General features: G+C 45.1%; 3 protein-coding genes and 3 non-coding genes across 6 annotated transcripts; 3 read left to right on the forward strand and 3 right to left on the reverse strand.

The window, feature by feature from the left end:
• Nucleotides 1–1282: 1282 nt before the first annotated feature.
• On the reverse strand, nucleotides 1283–3070 carry ccdc115 (coiled-coil domain containing 115). The gene is made up of 5 exons (XM_067240463.1): nucleotides 2802–3070; nucleotides 2595–2698; nucleotides 2406–2515; nucleotides 2023–2226; nucleotides 1283–1513 (listed from the first exon to the last, which is right to left on the reverse strand). The coding sequence occupies exons 1-5, from the start codon at nucleotides 2916–2918 to the stop codon at nucleotides 1392–1394; spliced, it is 657 nt and encodes a 218-aa protein (XP_067096564.1). The 5' UTR covers nucleotides 2919–3070; the 3' UTR covers nucleotides 1283–1391.
• Nucleotides 3071–3200: 130 nt separating this feature from the next.
• Nucleotides 3201–6176, forward strand: ebp (EBP cholestenol delta-isomerase). The gene is made up of 6 exons (XM_067240451.1): nucleotides 3201–3220; nucleotides 4068–4204; nucleotides 4575–4875; nucleotides 5117–5153; nucleotides 5246–5376; nucleotides 5588–6176. The coding sequence occupies exons 3-6, from the start codon at nucleotides 4575–4577 to the stop codon at nucleotides 5806–5808; spliced, it is 690 nt and encodes a 229-aa protein (XP_067096552.1). The 5' UTR covers nucleotides 3201–3220; nucleotides 4068–4204; the 3' UTR covers nucleotides 5809–6176.
• Nucleotides 3325–3396, reverse strand: trnae-uuc (transfer RNA glutamic acid (anticodon UUC)). Its single transcript has one exon. It is a non-coding gene; the product is annotated as a tRNA-Glu (tRNA).
• On the forward strand, nucleotides 3691–3762 carry trnah-gug (transfer RNA histidin (anticodon GUG)). Its single transcript has one exon. It is a non-coding gene; the product is annotated as a tRNA-His (tRNA).
• A 397-nt stretch (nucleotides 6177–6573) lies between the features above and the next one.
• trnaf-gaa (transfer RNA phenylalanine (anticodon GAA)) lies at nucleotides 6574–6646 on the forward strand. Its single transcript has one exon. It is a non-coding gene; the product is annotated as a tRNA-Phe (tRNA).
• Nucleotides 6647–7503: 857 nt separating this feature from the next.
• On the reverse strand, nucleotides 7504–9657 carry fkbpl (FKBP prolyl isomerase like). Its single transcript, XM_067240464.1, has 4 exons — nucleotides 9590–9657; nucleotides 8996–9133; nucleotides 8603–8883; nucleotides 7504–8507 (listed from the first exon to the last, which is right to left on the reverse strand). The coding sequence occupies exons 2-4, from the start codon at nucleotides 9129–9131 to the stop codon at nucleotides 7776–7778; spliced, it is 1149 nt and encodes a 382-aa protein (XP_067096565.1). The 5' UTR covers nucleotides 9132–9133; nucleotides 9590–9657; the 3' UTR covers nucleotides 7504–7775.
• Nucleotides 9658–16100: the final 6443 nt, after the last annotated feature.

The raw sequence follows: 16100 nt of genomic DNA on the forward strand, positions 1-16100 counted from the left end.
ATGCGATCCCACAATAGCATTTTAATTTTCACATTTTGCCTGCATTACCCTCAGTTTATGAAAATGCAATTCCACAATATGATTTAAAATTTCTGTTTTTGTCTGCATTTTTTTAGTCCATATCAAAATGAAATCATGTGATTAGCATTTTCATTTTTGTTTAAATGTGAAAAGTGAGAAACTGCACCACCCTTTGCTATTGTATGAGGAGCTGTTTAGGAAATAATTCAGACTGTCCTTACACAAACACATGTACAGTAAGAATCATTTGATGGTGGGATATACAGAACAGAAGTTACATGGGTGGTGCATTTCAGGGCAGTAATGTGTCTTGCCAAGAAATGCACCCCCTGCTAACTCTGACTAGGAAAGTTCCAGATGCATGAAACTTACTCTGGTTACTCATAGTAATCCCCTCAGTGTAGGCCTACAGTAAGAATAATTTGATGCTGGGATATACAGAACAGAAATTAAATGGGGGGTGCATTTCAGGGCAGGGCTGCATTGTGTCTTGCCAAAAATTGAAGTGACAGCAAAAAATCTTCACACTCCAGAACCCTGCTTTCTTGACTTTTTCTAGATCTGTGTGTTTGGTCACCCAGTATTATTTTTTGGGGGTCCTGTTTAAAGCTATTATGCTCCTGTTTCTGTAACATTGCTAAACTACTTAAAACTGACTTCCAGAAATGCTGAAATGGATTCCGGATACTGAACGCTTTCTCACACTCTTACATTCTCAAACATTCTTACTCATCCTTATAAGACTTGAGTGTTTCATATGTGTATGAATGTGTTTCACATGCGTCTGTGCGAGCATTTAATTTGTATGTAAGTTTTCAGTAGTATGAATGCGTGAACATTTCACATGTGAATGCGTTTTGTGTTTTGTAAAGACAGTATGAATTATTTCCTAAACGGCCCATTGCATTTTCACGCTCTACCGCCGTTTTCCTGGTTTAATTCCTTTTGGGATTTCATTTTCATTTGCATGTTGTTCCGTCCTGTCAGTCATTCCCTGAAGGCGCCAATACTGACTGGTCAGCATTAGTAATTAGAGAATGTTTGCTACGCATCTGACTGGGGATCTGGGATGCTTTCGACATGATCTGCAAAATCTAACTGCACTTCCCCTATATGCCATTGTACCAATTATAGTATAACCAAAGAGTATGGTAGGCCTATATTGTAGGTACCCATATGATTTATCTATGATTGAACCCATTTCCGGATGTCACTGACATCAGTCACTCTTTGCAAGAAGCACACACAGTCGGAATGTATCTTCATCTAAAAACATGTATACATATGCACGAAATATTTTAATAGGCTACATTTACAGCCTGACCATAAAGTACAAGATTGGATTCTAAATCAGTCTATGGCAGTTAGTCTCATGTGGTTGCATCCGTTTTTTCCGGTAAACTTTGTTTGTCTTTCAGGAGTTGCTGCAACTGTCTTCTGGTCCTCAGGACTTCACTCTGGAGAGCAGCAATCTCTGCAGAAAGCTCGATCCCTATATTTGAGAGAGAGAGTGTGTGAGTGAGTGTGTGTGTGTGTGAGTGTCAGAAATGGCTGCATCTTTCGTTTGTGCACTAAATAAGATTTGTGTTTTATTGTTATTGCGTGACAGTTTCAGTGATGAATTTTGCCAGCCCCGACGACTACATTATGTAAACCTCCAAGGTAGGCCTGGTCCATATAGCAAACAAATTAGCGCAATATATGACAATGTTTAATTTAATGAGGAGAAAGTTACACCAGTAAGCTAATAGCTTCACTAATCGCCCCTCCTTCATGTGGCCTCACTGCTACCATAAGGCCTATGTTGAACAGCTTGCCGTCAAAACAAGCTTCACGTTGAAACCTACTTAAGGTAAAAATGTATAGTTTTATACAATCAAAGGCACTGAAAGGCGACCTTAGTGTGTAGATTTAAATGTCAGTATTTTGGCCCCATCATAGTATCTGTAATGTATGATTTGGTCAAATCTATTCTTTTTTGAAAAGACACACTAAACAAACCTTGTTTGAAAGAAGACTGAGCTTGTTTCAGAGACTGGGGCACAAGAATCCCAAACCATTTCAGTGGGTCTTGTTGTGGGTTGTGCTCGGATTTAGTTGGTTTAGATGAGGAACCAACAGGAGCATTCTCAGTTTTCGACGAAGGCTTTTCATCCACATCATCTTCTGCACCGTCCTTTTTAGCTTTAACTCTTCTCCTCACACCTGGTGAACATTAATAGTTAAGAAAGAGCTGGAAATAACACGGGAGTTAATGAGTGAAACAAACTGAAAGCAAATAGGCCTACATTTGGATTATTACTTAATCCCATCGTTCAAATTGTTATTAAGTAGGTATGTTCTTTTTAAAAATAACGTTGATACAATATATTATGACAACGTACCTTCCTCTTTAGGTCCTATATCTTCCACTGGCTTTGAGTCTTTTTCGTTGTCATCGCACATCCGCGTTATTCTCTCAGTGTGAAACTCAGCATCACCATTCGTCAGTGTTCTGTAGCACACGATTCAAGTCAGGCAGCAAATTTAGAAAATCCACATAGCATTATGTACAAATCAAAGCAAATTCTTACCTTGCATGCACACGGACTAGCGGCTCCATCTCGCTCCCATACTGAAGAGACGAAACCTGTTTGTTGCCCATGGAATAACGCGCTTGCGACATGGAAAACCATCCCTAGAGAGCACACAAACGACATTGAGTGTGCGGTCTTTCTAGCCTACACATATTCGGGCAGTTCGGACATTGTTGTGTTGTGCTTTTTTGCTGAAACCCAAACCTGCTCAATGAGTGAGTTCAATCTGCCTCGTTTCTCCTCCAGTTCCTCTAGCTGGTCCATAAATGTAAGCAAAACCTCATCCAACTGTAGAGATGTTTGTGAGTCAGAAAGACCCATCTTCTTTTCTTCCTCTCAGTCCCAAACAACAAAATAGCAGAACATGCAATGTAATCCTTTGATGAACAAACGTCTATCGCTTCCAATTTAATTGATCTAGAGAGCAATGTATGCTTCTTTAGTAATGTCAGAGAATGTCTAATATCTTAAACAGGCTCTGGTAATGTTTACAAACTCTTCCGTTCGTCTTATTTCAGTTCCGCATTGACATGTGACAGACACCACCTGACCTATAGTTTAGCCAATCCAAGCTGCTGCCTTCTCGGTCTTCGGTAGACTAGGACGATCCAAGATCACGCTAGGTAAAGCTCAGTGTCGAATGAATTGACAAAATTGTTTTAGCATCGTATTGCATCTAGGGAATTGTAAGACATTGTTAAAGAATCATCAATTATAAAAAGAGTAGTTCCCATACCGGGAGTCGAACCCGGGCCGCCTGGGTGAAAACCAGGAATCCTAACCGCTAGACCATATGGGACTTGTATATTTTTTATGTGAGACCCGTTTATCAATATGTAGTCGTTGGTAAAGTGTAATAATTTTATTTTTAGGTTGATGTTGATGGAAAGCTGTTGCTACAATTGTTCCATCAGATAACCAAAAGGCATGAAACAACGTGTGCCTGTCTGTTGTAGTCTGTTGTAATATCTTAATAAATTCCTGCCTTGTATTCCTAACCTTATAATGCGTTTATGTTGCGAAAATAAACCGGTTGGACGACAATGTACATAAAGCGTACTTTAAACGCGCAGTGCAGAGCCTTCAGTAGGTTGCCGTGATCGTATAGTGGTTAGTACTCTGCGTTGTGGCCGCAGCAACCCCGGTTCGAATCCGGGTCACGGCAGGGATGTATCCCTGACACGGCAGGAGGGTTCGCTTTTGTTTAGTTATTGGAGAAGTGTAATGTATTACAGCACACGTGTGTGTTGGTTATTACATCGGTTGATGCCAATAGTTGATAAGGTATAGTTCGTTTACAACTCGTACTGGATCTGATATTGGAGAGAAACTGCTCGTCACCACATCCATGTTCCGACATGAATGACCAATCACCGAGTTGAACGGCCTCACGTGTGTTGTTCAGGATGTACAGTTTGCTATCTGATAGGCCTGTGTTATCATTTGTGTCTGCCTCTTTTTCATCTACAGCCAATGGATCTCAACGCCCGACTGTGTTGAAATTGTTCTTTGAACGTCGGGGCAAGATATTCTTACTCAAGGAATATCCATCTATTTTACATTTCTAAAACAGCTTGACCAGCAAACATCTGCAAGCTGCTTCCAAGGTAAGTGTGCAATTGAACAAACTCCATTCATTTTGTTAGCAAATCAGACTGCTGTGCGTCTGTCTTAGTGTCTGTTTAAAATGTTGCTCACTTCGGTATTATTATTCCCCCTGGTCCCGCAGAGCAGCTAACAGTGGTTATAAGTAACGAATGGCAAAAGTTGCTGAAATAATAATTAATATAATTCTAATGTTTAAGTTGTTACCTCAGTACATCCTTACAATAGTTTAATAGCCTTAATGACAGGTGAGATACATTTAAAAACTGTCATGGTATCTCGTCTTACACTGTCGTACACAACTCGTAGTTTTGTCACCAAAAGTACTTTTTGTAGTTCCTTTTATCAGTGCTCTGACTCTTTCTCTGACAGATGATGGAAACACGGGTTCCCCATCCATATTGGCCACGTAACCTGTCCATCCCACACTACGTGGCCAATGACCGTTCCATGTCGGAGATCCTGGTGTTCCTTTTCTCTGTGTCGGGGGCCTTCCTGGTGGCTACCTGGCTGATAACTGGACGGCAGGGGGCCGGGGGCAGGCTGGGGGTCGGACGCCGTCTGGCCCTGTGCTGGTTTGCCGTGTGCGGCTTCATTCATGGCGTCATAGAGGGCTGGTTTTCCCTCTACTATGACATCATACCTGCCGACCAGAGCTTGCTGTCTCAGCTGTGTGAGTGTGTCAGTGTGACCACAGTGTTTACGCCACAAAGAGAGAGATACCGTGGCAATGCATTAGCACAGCTTGTGGTTTTCATTTACGTTTATTCATTTAGCGTACGCTTCTTTTCATCCATTAGGGTTAAGGTTGGGGACTTCATTTGTAAACGACTATAACACTGCCTAGCTGAAAGATTGATCCGTACAACAGAAATCATGTGACCAATGATCTTGTCCTTTTTTGGGGTCAACAGGGAAAGAGTACTCCAAGGGTGACAGTCGATACGTAATGTAAGGCACTTTTGTTTTTACAGCACCTAGACCAGAAGTTAATCTTATAACTTCAGCCTCACTGATACAGTATCAATCCCCTCTCTCTCCAGAGCGGATAACTTCACGGTGTGCATGGAGACAGTGACCGCTTGGTTGTGGGGCCCACTCAGTTTCTGGACTGTGTTTGCCTTCCTGACCAACAGGCCTTACAGATTCATCCTGCAGCTCATCGTCTCACTAGGTAGGTTATTTTGCAAACTCAAGCCTTCCATTGCCCAGTTCACCCCCCAAAACGATTTTATTGCTCAACAATGTCAGCTGCCTTCCAGACATTTGTATTGTGGTCTGAGATGTACACACTGTTGCCAGCCAGCGTTGTCTCTGGACTCCATCAGCGTTCGGGTGTCTCTCTCATGTGTGCAGTGTTCTCTAACCCTGATCTCTGCCTCCAGGCCAGCTGTACGGAGCGGTTCTCTACTTCTACACGGAGCACAGGGACGGATATGCCCACAGCGAGCTCGGACACCCCATCTACTTCTGGTTCTACTTTGTCTTCATGAACATACTGTGGATCATCATCCCTCTGCTTCTCATCACAGACTCCTGGAGACAGCTGTCGTCTGCCCAGATTCACGCAGACTCCAGCGGGGCACAGAAGAAGAAGAGGAAGTGAGGAGAGGAACGAGAGTTAGAGACGTCCTTCCAAGGGGAGAGAAGGGGGAGAGAGGGAAAATTGGGATATGGGAATGTCAAATTCTACTTTAATACTGTTGGAACCAGGGAACTTTGAATGTCAAAATGAACTGTTTTGAAAAAAATGTGGTGTACACTTTTGGTCTTAGCAATGTATGGTTTTTGTCATTGTGCATTACAATTCTTGTATGTCTGAAGCTTTCTTCATGTAATATGTCATGATGTGGCTTTTGTTAACTCCAACCTGGGAGAACTACAGTCTGAGATTGCACAATATGAAGTCTAAAACACTTGTATACCTTTTTTACTGAAAGTTCAAGACAATAAATACTGTAAAGATTGTAAGGCACCAAATATTTTTTAAGTTAATATTTTTTACTGGCAGAGATGGCAAAAGTACACACATCCTTCACTTTAGAAGTACAGATACTCAGTTAACTGTGTAATAACAGTGTAACAACAGTGTAATACCAAACTTACTAACAGTGTAATAACAACATAATAACAGTGTAATGACAACATAATAACTATGTAATGACAGTGTAACAACTTACTGGCTTGATTCAGATTTTGTAGAAACATATTACATCTAAGTTATGAACAACTGGACAACTGCAAAGCCACATATAAACCTTTTTTGTTTTTTATTCCAGAAAACGGGAAGGCTTATTTTTTCTTGGGATTTACCTAACTGAAGAACTGAAAAAACACATCTTAAAACAATGTAACACACAGTTGTAGCCACGCCGAAATAGCTCAGTTGGGAGAGCGTTAGACTGAAGATCTAAAGGTCCCTGGTTCGATCCCGGGTTTCGGCATTTTAGTCCCTATACTTTGAATTGTACGTACATTTAGAACGTGACGACTGACGAGTGTTGAGAATGGCACTGGTGTAGGCAGGCGTTCTGTACTCGTATAATTCATTACTTTACAACTGATTCCCAAGGAGACAACGCAATTTAGCACCTTTAACACAGAAAAGCACGTTTAAAGTCAATGGATGGTTCATAAAAGTCAGTGATAAATTACAATGAATCCAATGTATTACTGCCATTGTTAAAGTTATGGTATTTATATATATATATAACATATATCAGATGCATGGAAAAACGTATGGTGGACTCGAGCGACCATCTTTTCGTCAGCAGAAGCAGCACGGGCTATCTTTTTCGCCTGTGAGAGTTAAAATTCTAAATGTCTACATTCCAATGAACGATACCAGGGCTGCCAACTTTAAAAAACAACAACCTTGGAGTGAGATTTGGTGGTCTGGGGCAAACCCACCAAATCTGGTGTCGTTGGCGTTGCCTTGTCAGTGTGAGAAATACAAGGTATGGCGAGAGAGCGTCGGTGAACTGGTTGAAATGCGTGTGTCTCACGGCCAATGCGTGAGAGTTGCCAGCCCTGCAATACATTATTTTATATTATTTTACATAGTAACTAGACAAACCATTAACTGTAAAAAGAACAGTCTATGAGACAAACCTTGCTATCTTAGCTTGTAGCAAGAAATAGCCTACTATTTGGTTGAACAGGATCAATGAAAAAGTCCTTTAGTGGCCTATAGCGGTGTTGACTTTGTCATCGCTAATCTCACAGCAACTTTTGACCATCATCAATTCATAAAAGTTTTGGAAAAAGGATTGGAGATAATTGCGCTTCACATGCTGGGATTCATTATAAGCATTTATTTTGAAATCCAAATCTTCAGTTGACCATTCATCATTAATATTGATGTCTCTCATATAGCTAGGCTACTATAAAATGTGGCCTACATAGATTTACATTCAGAAAATAAATATTCATTGAAGTGCACTTGACAATTATAAAAGTGGTCAAGCAATACAGCACCAGTAACACCAATGGTTTTACAAGCAGTTTTGATCTGATAAGATGTTACAGACTTCCGGAGCTAGATTCCAACACCCGCTCGATCTCAGTCCAAACTCAACTGAACATTTTACTGAGTCTCTGTCCTAACTGGCTGTTTGTCTCCCTCTCCCTGTTCCCCACTTCTCTGAGTCCCTTCTGAGCAGTGGACGAGTCTGGCTGCAGCTCAAGTAGCCTCTGAAAAGCTCTCCTGGCCTCCCCCAGATCAGCCACTTCCAGGCAGGCTTGGCCCAGCCGGTACCAGGCCTTGGCCCCGTCAGGCTCCAGCTGAACGGCCTTAGCAGCATTGGTCCTGGCTCTCTCGGGTAGGTGCAGTTTGAGCTGGCATAGAGAGAGGTTAGAGTGGAGCTCCGCTTTGACGCTTCTGTACTCCCTCAGCGTGGGGAGAGGGGCTTCTGAGGGCGGCTGCTGAGTGGCATCGCCTGTCTGCTGGTCTTCCTCCTCCTCTTCCTCCTTCTCCTCTATGTCCTCCATCCCTCCGCTTGTATCCCGCGTGTGTTGCTGGAGGGTAATGAGGAGTTTGAGCGCACGGCTGTAACTGTCTGCGGCCCCCCACACGTCGCCGCTCCTGAACCGGGCTCCTCCGCGCTCCTTGTGCGACCTTAGCCAGCTCCACTTCTCACCTGGGGGAACTTCCCAGGATTCCCTGCCTGGCGTGAATGAGTGGAGCTCGACGATGGCGCTCAGAGGCTGGTCTGTGGCGTTCTCTCCTTCTGCATCATCGGTTCCGGGGCAGAGCACCAAGTCAGCGCTGGCTTTGGAACCGTGTCTCACTGGAGTCAGTAATATCTAGAGTGGGGGAAGAGGATACAAATGCTGCACGCTTTAGATTTCGACAATCAGATCGGTTTTGGCTGTTTATGTGTTTTTCTGTTTTGGTTTACCTCACACATGCCTCTAGCTGTCATCCCCTCTAGGCAGCTCTCTGTGATGTCACACTGACCGTCCCCGAGTCGCAGCACCGTCCAATCACCCAGCGGGACCTGCAGGACAGAGTCTAGAGCACGTGGGAATGGTATTGGCTGCGTCCCAGTCAGCTCTGTGATTGGCTGGTCCGGTGTGACCGACAGGCTCGCATCCAGCTGACCCATTTCCGGACCCTCTTTGAGTCGGACTCTCACTTGACACAAAGAACCCAACCGTGGGCAGTCACTCGATGATAAAGCTGAAAAAGACAAATTATGATTGTCCTAACAGGTTACGGTTAGGTTTGAGTAAAATACATCCAAATATAAAGAAGTAGTAGTGTTAAGTAGTGAGAAGGAGAAGTATCTTACCCCCATCTCCTCCAGTGTGACCAGACTCTCTTCCCTGCTCTATGTGCCTGCACTGAACCTCCCTAAGGCCTCTGGGACACACACACACCCAAGAGGAAGGGGTATTTCCCGACTTCTCTGCTATGGCAGGCTTCATCACTTGGGAAAAAGAGTGGAGGGTCGATGTGATTAGTAAAACATGTGATGTATTAGCCCTGCAACTTGCCTACAGTGGTGTTGAGTTATACTGTTGTGTCAACTTGGAGTAGCCTAGCTAGTAGATAACTTAAAGTGCTACCACTGACAAAAACCGATGATATACGTTAAAAGCAACTACCTAGGTTACGTGACACAGTACAAGTCACACTTTTTTTGTTTGTTTAATCGTTAACTAACTTGCTGGTAGTCGGTAAGTACTGTAATCACTGACACTAGTTTTATAGTGTCAGTGATTACAGTAGCCAGCTAGCTACACAATACCACCTTAGCTTGCGCCTTAGCTAGCACTGCACGCTTTCTAATGTGATAATAGTCCTAGTAGACATGATGACCGCAAAAGCCAAAACAATGTTTAATGCATTTTAATAATCTAGCCTAGACAGTACAAATCTTCACCTGTAAGACCCTGGCGATGAAGAACACGCAGCTGGCCAGAGCTCACCGTGAGCCGCAATGTACATAGTTCTGTCAACTTCCGTGTTATCCTGGAAGTGACGACATTCGCATAAAAAAAATAGGAGAAAGTATGAGTAGGAGAAAGCCTCCTTTTAGTTTTATTGGGATAAACCATCGTTATACAGTCTATGGGATAAACACAAAGAAAAACAATAATTTCGAGTTATAGTTTGACATAATGCCAGGTACTTACATACATTTTCTTGCAAATGTAAATTCATTTAATTGTGGAAAGAAATCTATTTAATTAACTAATCCATTTGTTTCAGTGACAACTCCCTTAGGTGCATGTTGTACAAACAGTCATACAAATGTATGCATGTGTGTGCGGGTTTGTGTGTGTGTCACTCTCATGTTAACTCGTCATCTTCGCAGGCCTGCTGGTGCTAAGCTGGTCTGTCAGCAAGGATTAGACTGTATCTGACTGAGAGGAGTTTTCACTATCAGAGCGAGTATGTGTGAGTGTGTGTAGGTGCGCGCATACAGAAGCGTTAACAGACACAAAAGAAGCACTAATACGACTGTTGGGTGGTCACCTCCACAAGCACTAACATTATCAACTTCACTACAAACCATTAGCCTATTCGTTTGTCTATCACACTATAAAGTAATGTCAATGTTTACCACGGCTGTCATACTGCTAATGCTTCGGCTGGTGCACCATTACGCCTAGACTGTGATAATACTAATGTAAACTCTATGAGTTTCTCTCTGTACGGGGGATTCATGGTTATCTTGGCTGCATACAGTGATAAGAAACAGACATGGAGGTAATTCTGTAATGCCCTTCTGGGCTTCAGTCCTAGGAAGCGAGGAAGGTGAAGGAGTATCTACAGCAGCCACATCACAGTGTAGCTGCCACCCTGAGGATCATCATGTCAGAACAACCGCATGACAGGTGTCTTAACAGCAAGGTAAATATGAGTGGGGGTGTGTTCACTACAGCCGTTATTGTCTTATCTCTCCACTACCTCCTCTTTTTTTCTTTCCTTCGTTTCCATCTTCTTCTCCACCATCCAGCGCCTCCTAATCCCTCCTTCCTGCCATCCATAAAGTATATTTGCAAAGAGGCTTGTGATAAACTTATGGGAAATCTGTCATATTCTGAGATACTGTAAGAACTGTGCATTTTTAGTCGTTGGTCATCTGCTGCACTCACTACATGGCCAGCAGGTGTCTCTCTTTCCCCAGTAATGCTGACTTGTGTAGCATTTTTTATTTATTCATTTGCATTGGCCTCACATCCTATTTCTAAGCAGACTCTCTCCCACCCTACACACACACACACACACACACACACACACACACACACACACACACACACACACACACACACACACACACACACACACACACACACACACACACACACACACACACACACACACACACACACAGAGACACACATGCACACTGTATAAAGGGGAGATATGTCTTCATCCAGAGAGGAGAGGGGAGTGGAAGGTCAGTCTTTCCTTAGTGTACTTTAATGTTCCGGAACAAATTCAGCTTGGAAATGCTAAACTCCAAACTGTGTGCTAAACTAAAGTGTGTGTGTACTATTTTGAGGGGGGTTTCGAGGCTTTAGGGTTAGAATTGCATTAAGGGTTGGGGTTAGGAGTTATGGGATATCTTTATGGTTAGGGTTAAGAAATGGAGTTAGGCTTAGGTTTAGGGTTCAGGTTAGGTTTTGGGGTAAGGCTAGAGTTAGGATTTTCAAAGGGACTGAATTGATTCACCACAAGGATAGATGTACACAACGTATGTGTGTGTGTGTGCATGTGTGTGTGTGTGCGTGTGTGTGCGTGTGTGTGTGTGTGGGTGCATACAGTGTTGATTACCCAAACACACTCTATAATACTGGTCAACAAAGCTCTCTCCTCATACACTGTCTCACACATGCACACACACACACATACACACATACCCCTACAATTTCACTCTCATCCACAACCTTCTCCACCTCCCACTTGGCTCCCCCCGTCTCCCCTGCTGGCCTCTTGTGTAATATCCCTGTGGGTACGATCAGAACAACGCATCCCGGACCCTTTGGGACAATCCATGTTCGTCAGAGGGGTGTGAGAAGCAGCCAGGAGAGGGCCTGGCGAGGAGCCCTAACCCTACTCACCAGGACTAACCCCTGCTGTAGGGGTTTGGTACGGCCTCAACGAAGCTCACTCTGGGGCTCGGCCTGCGTCATTTGGGGAGTTGAGGGAGAGACAGGTGAGGCAGTGGGGGGGAGGAGGGGGGAGAGGGGTGAAAGAGGGAGATAGTGATGATGATTGTGGCCGCCACAATCATGTGAGAAGAGAGGAAGAGGAGGAGAGTGCGAGAGAGTAGGAGGACGGGCAGGGGAGGTAGAGAGTGTAAGGGAGATGGGGTACAGGCAGGGAGGGGTGGTACGGAGTGCAGGGGTGATGGGGTACAGGCAGGGGAGGGGAGGGAAGGTAGAGGTATGCACCCCCAGCTGTGTTGCATCACCATATTATGTCATGCTGTATGCTTCGGTGCGTACAGAACTGTTCATCAACAGCTGTGACGTCCGCAGTTTGTCAGGTTGTCAAGTTCAGGGGATTTTTATTCGGGGTTGTCCTGTGTTTCCTTCAGCCTCTGTTTTCTCTTTATCCTCTCTTTAGGACACTTGTTGGTGGTTTGTCGGGCAGAGCGGCGGAGCGGCTCCTCCCACGGGGATAAAGACGGTTGACCACCAGCCGGATCACTCAGCGGAACTAACCGGGAATGTCAATCCCAGTGCTGAAACTATCATCACAGCCCACTGTTTACAGAGAGAGAGAGAGAGAGATAGAAAGAGAGAGGGGGGGAGAGAGAGAAAGGAATTTAGCAAATAAGAAATGATGGAGATCAAGGAGTGATTCAAAAATGTAAATGTTGAGAGTAGAGAATTAGGGAGGGTTTGAGCATTGGGGACAGGTGACAGTAATGGTTTTGTTCAGCTGAGGGACAGGATCTGTCCTGCCTGACTATGAATCCCAGCTGTGTTTTGGTCTGAGCTTGTGTGTGATGTGTGTCTCTACGTCCAAGTTATGGGTTTGTATTGCCTCAAAAAAGGATAGTCACCTCACCATGTAATCCCTTATCATCCATCAGACACCCCTAAACACACTCTCTCACACACACAAAGTTGCTTCTTCAGAGGCAGACTCATAAACGAATCGGGCTGCACTGCGAGGTAAGCTGAGCAGCCATGGTGTGTGTGTGTGTGTGTTTTACATAGTGACTGCAGAGAGTTCATAATATAAACAAATAAACACAGATTTAAATTTGTCCTTCGGCCAAATGCGTCAATGAAAAGGAACACCAACATTCAAGATCCGTGAAGCACTTTGCTTTGCATTTAAATTCATATGAATAACATTATAATATACAACTACGCAGACGTATAATGGGGTCATGATATAACATGTAATCTTCAATAGTCGTTGACATCGTAGGCCATCTTTAACATGTCTGTCACTGGAAGTTGATTCATTCCGGTTTGGAGGTTCAGGCTGGATCAGGCGTGATTCTCAAGGTGATTAGCTCATGCCACTGACATGATGGGAGGCTGGGGATGAGGGGGAGGCCCAGGGTGTAACTTTGGACCTGTTTGGAGAATGCCCCTAGTCACCCCCCTCAACCATCGAGCCTCCTGCTTAGTCATAGAGTCAAGCCCCTTCCAACATGAGAGGTCAAGTTTGTGACGGGAAGGACGTTGTACGACCACCACGTTGGCCATCAATTCTCTCTCAGTTTTAAAACGTTAAATCATTTGTTAAAACGAATGTGGTGTGGTGCTCAGAGTGTACGGGGAAGGGGGGGCTGTGGGGTTCTGGGCCAAAAAGTCTGTTTGGCATCGTCTAACTGTGCTCTGGTGTGTGAGGTGTTCTGATGGATACAGATGTGGAGTTTGGAAGTGCATAGAACAGACTCCTCAAGTTCTGCAACAAAATGTGCTAAAGGGTGATCGAAAGGGCCTCACACATCAAAGCCTCTACCGTTACACACAGGCACAAGCGCACACACGCTCACATACACAAACACACACGATACTATCCCATTACTTTGTCATTGTTGTGGAATTTAAAATCAGCTCATAAATGTGTGGTGGGTGGGTGGGCGTGCGTGTGTGTGTGTTTTCAAGCAATACTGCAACTGGCACTAACTTGTATACCAAGACAAGCTGTTTTATCTAAAGCGTATTGAGTCTTTAACTCCATTATGGTGTTTCCCTGGGGGCCAGTTAGTGTGACGGACCTGCACAGCCTCAGTGGGAACCTACTGAAGGGAGGAGATGGCTATCAGGAGCCCAGGGGCAAATGGGGAGACCGCTTTTATCGGCACACACATGTAATGAGGGCTTCCTGTACATGGTGCCTGAAGTGTTCCTCCCGATGACGCTTTGAATTAGAGTGTGTGTGTATGTGTGAGAGTGTGTGTGTGTGTGTGTGTATGGATATGCATCTGTGTGAGTGTGTGTGTGTGTATGCATCTGTGTGAGTGTGTGTGTGTGTGTGTGTGGATATGCATCTGTGTGAGTGAGTGTGTGTGTGTGTGTGTATGGATATGCATCTGTGTGAGTGTGTGTGTGTGTGTGTGTGTATGGATATGCATCTGTGTGAGTGTGTGTGTGTGACCAGAGAGCTGCTGTGGGGGCTGAGACCTCCGCACGCATGGTAATGCACATCTGGATGTGCTTCCCTTGCCATCGACACGCACACACACACACACACACGCACAGACACAGTGGGAATACACTTGACCCACTAGTGACCAGTTGAACAGTTTGAGCATGTGGCTGCCACTGTTCCACTCTCTGCATCGCTACACAAGGTGTACAAGTGCTGTTGTTGTTTGCTTATCTCTCTCCTCTCTTTTGTTGCACTCTAATGACTAATTTCCATACCATGTTATAAAACATTCTCTCTCTCTCTGTCTCTCTCCCTCTCCATTCTTTATGTCTCTCCCTGTTTCTCTGTCTGTCTCTCCGATTCTCCTTCTGTCTCTCTGTTTCTATCTCTTTCCTTTGTCTCCGTCTCTCTCACTCTCGACACGCACGTACACACTCTAACAGAGTAATCAGGGAGAGAAGCCTTCGTGATCCCAGCCTACGAGGGAGCCTTGACGTTAAAGCATGGTCGACATACCCATAAAGATTTTACGGCCTAGCTTCAGGGGGGCCTTGTCTGTGAGGTGTGGAGCTAAACTTGGAGGATGTATCAGCTTGGAGCTAACCCCGTACAGGTGTGGCACGCCCCGCGCTCGCCCTTCCTTCGCCCCGTCTCCCCAGCCCAGACCAGCGGGGTCAAGTCATGCAGGGAAAGGAGAGGGTTGGGCGTGGGGGGTGCCAGGAAGAGCTGAGCTGGCCGACAAAAAGAAACAAATGTCAAGAAGCAGAGACTGTACCACCTGGCCAGCCATGATTTATATAGGCGTGAGCTTTGAAAGAGGGAGGGAGGTAACTCAGTTCAGCCCCCCGGCCCTGCCAGAGGTAGCAGGGTTGGGGTCTGTGTTCTGTTAGCTTGGAGTGTGACAGAAGACGTGACATGCGCTGGGCCTCACACCGAGGGCTGGCTTCACACACTACTGTCCCATCACTCACCCAGCGATGTGGGATGACACCCTGCCATTGGGCCAATTAGAGAATTGATGAACCATTCAGACAGATGGGTCCATGTGAGGTTGCCCCGGGATTGGCCTAGTGGAGCAGTCGGGCATTGTCAGAGTGGGATGTTTGGGACATGGATGCTAGGTTGAATGTCAATAACAAGCTACTGATGTCCGGCAGAGGCTTGTGTTGGGACTGAAGAGGTGGGAGCTGGAGGGGAGAGGGGTTAGGAGAGATGGGAGTGGGGTATGAGGGGTAAGGAGGGATGGGAGAGGGGTAAGGAGAGGAGGTAGAGGGGCATGGGGGGTGCAAGAGGGGTGTGGGTGGGCCACCCATTGGAGACCCACATGCGGTGGGCAGATGTGCTGAAGGGGTTCTGTTCAGAGTACAAAAGGTTGGTCTAAATAAGACCCAGCTGATCCCCCCTCTCTCTCTCTCTCTCTCTCTCTCTCTCTCTCTCTCTCTCTCTCTCTCTCTCTCTCTCTCTCTCCCCAACTCATTCTCTCACTCCTCTCACGTTCATCTCTTCCTCATCCAGTACTCCTCTGTTAAATCCCATCTCACCCCCTACGATCCCCCTCTGTGGCAGGACTCATGGGAGCAGCTCAAGGAGGATAAATCTACACATGTTCTGACATCTCCCAGTCTCTGGTTCCCATTTGGTCTCATGCCTAACAATCAGTCACTCCACCTTTCTCTTCCCTCAATCCATCTCTCTCTCTTCTTACTCTCATTCTCGCTTGCTTCTCTGAAGACTATCACGGACAACACAGCAAGGTTCTCAAAAGCAAACACCTCGTCAAAAGCTTTGAGAACCCTCTCCGTCGCGGCCTGAGAAACCTGAAT

This window comes from Osmerus mordax, chromosome 7 (assembly GCF_038355195.1).
Source record: "Osmerus mordax isolate fOsmMor3 chromosome 7, fOsmMor3.pri, whole genome shotgun sequence".
Classification (NCBI taxonomy): domain Eukaryota; kingdom Metazoa; phylum Chordata; class Actinopteri; order Osmeriformes; family Osmeridae; genus Osmerus; species Osmerus mordax.